This window comes from Bison bison, unplaced genomic scaffold (genome assembly GCF_000754665.1).
Source record: "Bison bison bison isolate TAMUID 2011002044 unplaced genomic scaffold, Bison_UMD1.0 scf7180017864379, whole genome shotgun sequence".
NCBI classification, from domain to species: domain Eukaryota; kingdom Metazoa; phylum Chordata; class Mammalia; order Artiodactyla; family Bovidae; genus Bison; species Bison bison.
The window spans coordinates 3,272,049-3,273,181 of NW_011494951.1; the positions used below are offsets into that span (position 1 = coordinate 3,272,049).

General features: G+C 66.7%; 1 protein-coding gene across 3 annotated transcripts in view; it reads right to left on the reverse strand.

The window, feature by feature from the left end:
- The window catches only part of AGAP3 (ArfGAP with GTPase domain, ankyrin repeat and PH domain 3), a 44,207-nt gene that overhangs the window by 14,767 nt on the left and 28,307 nt on the right, over nucleotides 1-1,133 (reverse strand). For all 3 annotated transcript variants that reach the window (XM_010857241.1, XM_010857243.1, XM_010857242.1), the window contains exon 10: nucleotides 602-706. In XM_010857241.1, coding sequence (XP_010855543.1) covers nucleotides 602-706 — 105 coding nt within the window. The remainder of the gene's footprint in view (nucleotides 1-601; nucleotides 707-1,133) is intronic.

Here is a 1,133-nt window from a genome sequence, read left to right on the forward strand (position 1 = left end):
GGAGCCACGCAGCGAGGGGAGGGGGGGAGAGTGTGGGAGCCGCCACGGTGGTCCCCCCCTAGTCACCACGCCCCACCCCCTGCAGACCCCTCTGCCCAGGCCCGGTGCCCCCATGCGCCTCGTGCCAAGGGGGTCTGTCCCGGCCCCAGGCTCCCCCCAGTGGCCCTGGCTTAACTGCCCTCTTGCGCCCCACTGTCCTGGGAGCCCAGGGGCACCCACACATGTGGCACGCGTTGGCAACACCATCTTCCCCTCCCCATCCCCCCAAAATGTGAGCAACTCCATGTAAACAGGCCCTATCCAGCTCTTAAAACAGCTCCAGCGGAGGAGGGAGAACCTGACTTGCACACCAGTGCAGCTCTGAGGGCGACCGCCTGGGGGATGGGTTTACTCCAAAGGGCCCGGCCAAGACTCAGAGCTTCCAGGCACTGGGCCTTAGGGTCCATGTGGCCCTCGAGCCCCCACAGTGAGGGCCCTTTCCCAAGGGCAGGACTTTCTGAGTTCAGGCACGCTTCCCTCCAGCCCTGGAGTACAGCCGCTCCACGCCCGCCTGGCCCCCCATGCCCAGCCCGCCCCAGGTGCAGCGAGCCCCCTGACTCACGTGCAGGCTGGGGTGGTAGGTCAGCAGCCCGTTGTCACACAGGGTCACATACTTCTTCTTCCACTCCTTGTTCAGGGACTTGCCGCTCCGCTTGAGCAGAATGCCCTGGGGACAGAGGCCGCATCAGAGATGGAAGCCAGGCGTGGGGAGGGTCTCAGCGCCCGCAGGCCCCGTGGGCCTCCACCCCCCTCCCCCCAGGTCACTGTGCGTGTGGGCACGGAGACACCGTGCGGGACGGGAGCTGAACCGGGGAGGGCCACCCAAACCAACCCGTCCACGGGACTCAGGGCCCCCTCCAGCTACCGTGGACCACTGTCCCGTGGCGGGGGCACCCCCTACCCCAGGTTGTGGGCCTACATCCGCAATGGGAGGCGGGGGTCTAGACGGCCTCCCAGGATCTCCAGGGGTGGGGTGGAACACAGAGACCTCAGGGGGCCCTGGCCTCCTAACCCCTGTGGTAGCCCCAGAAGAGGGCAGACAAGCACCTGAATGTCCCCAGAATACCCTAGTCTCCCCAAAGAAGGGAATGGGG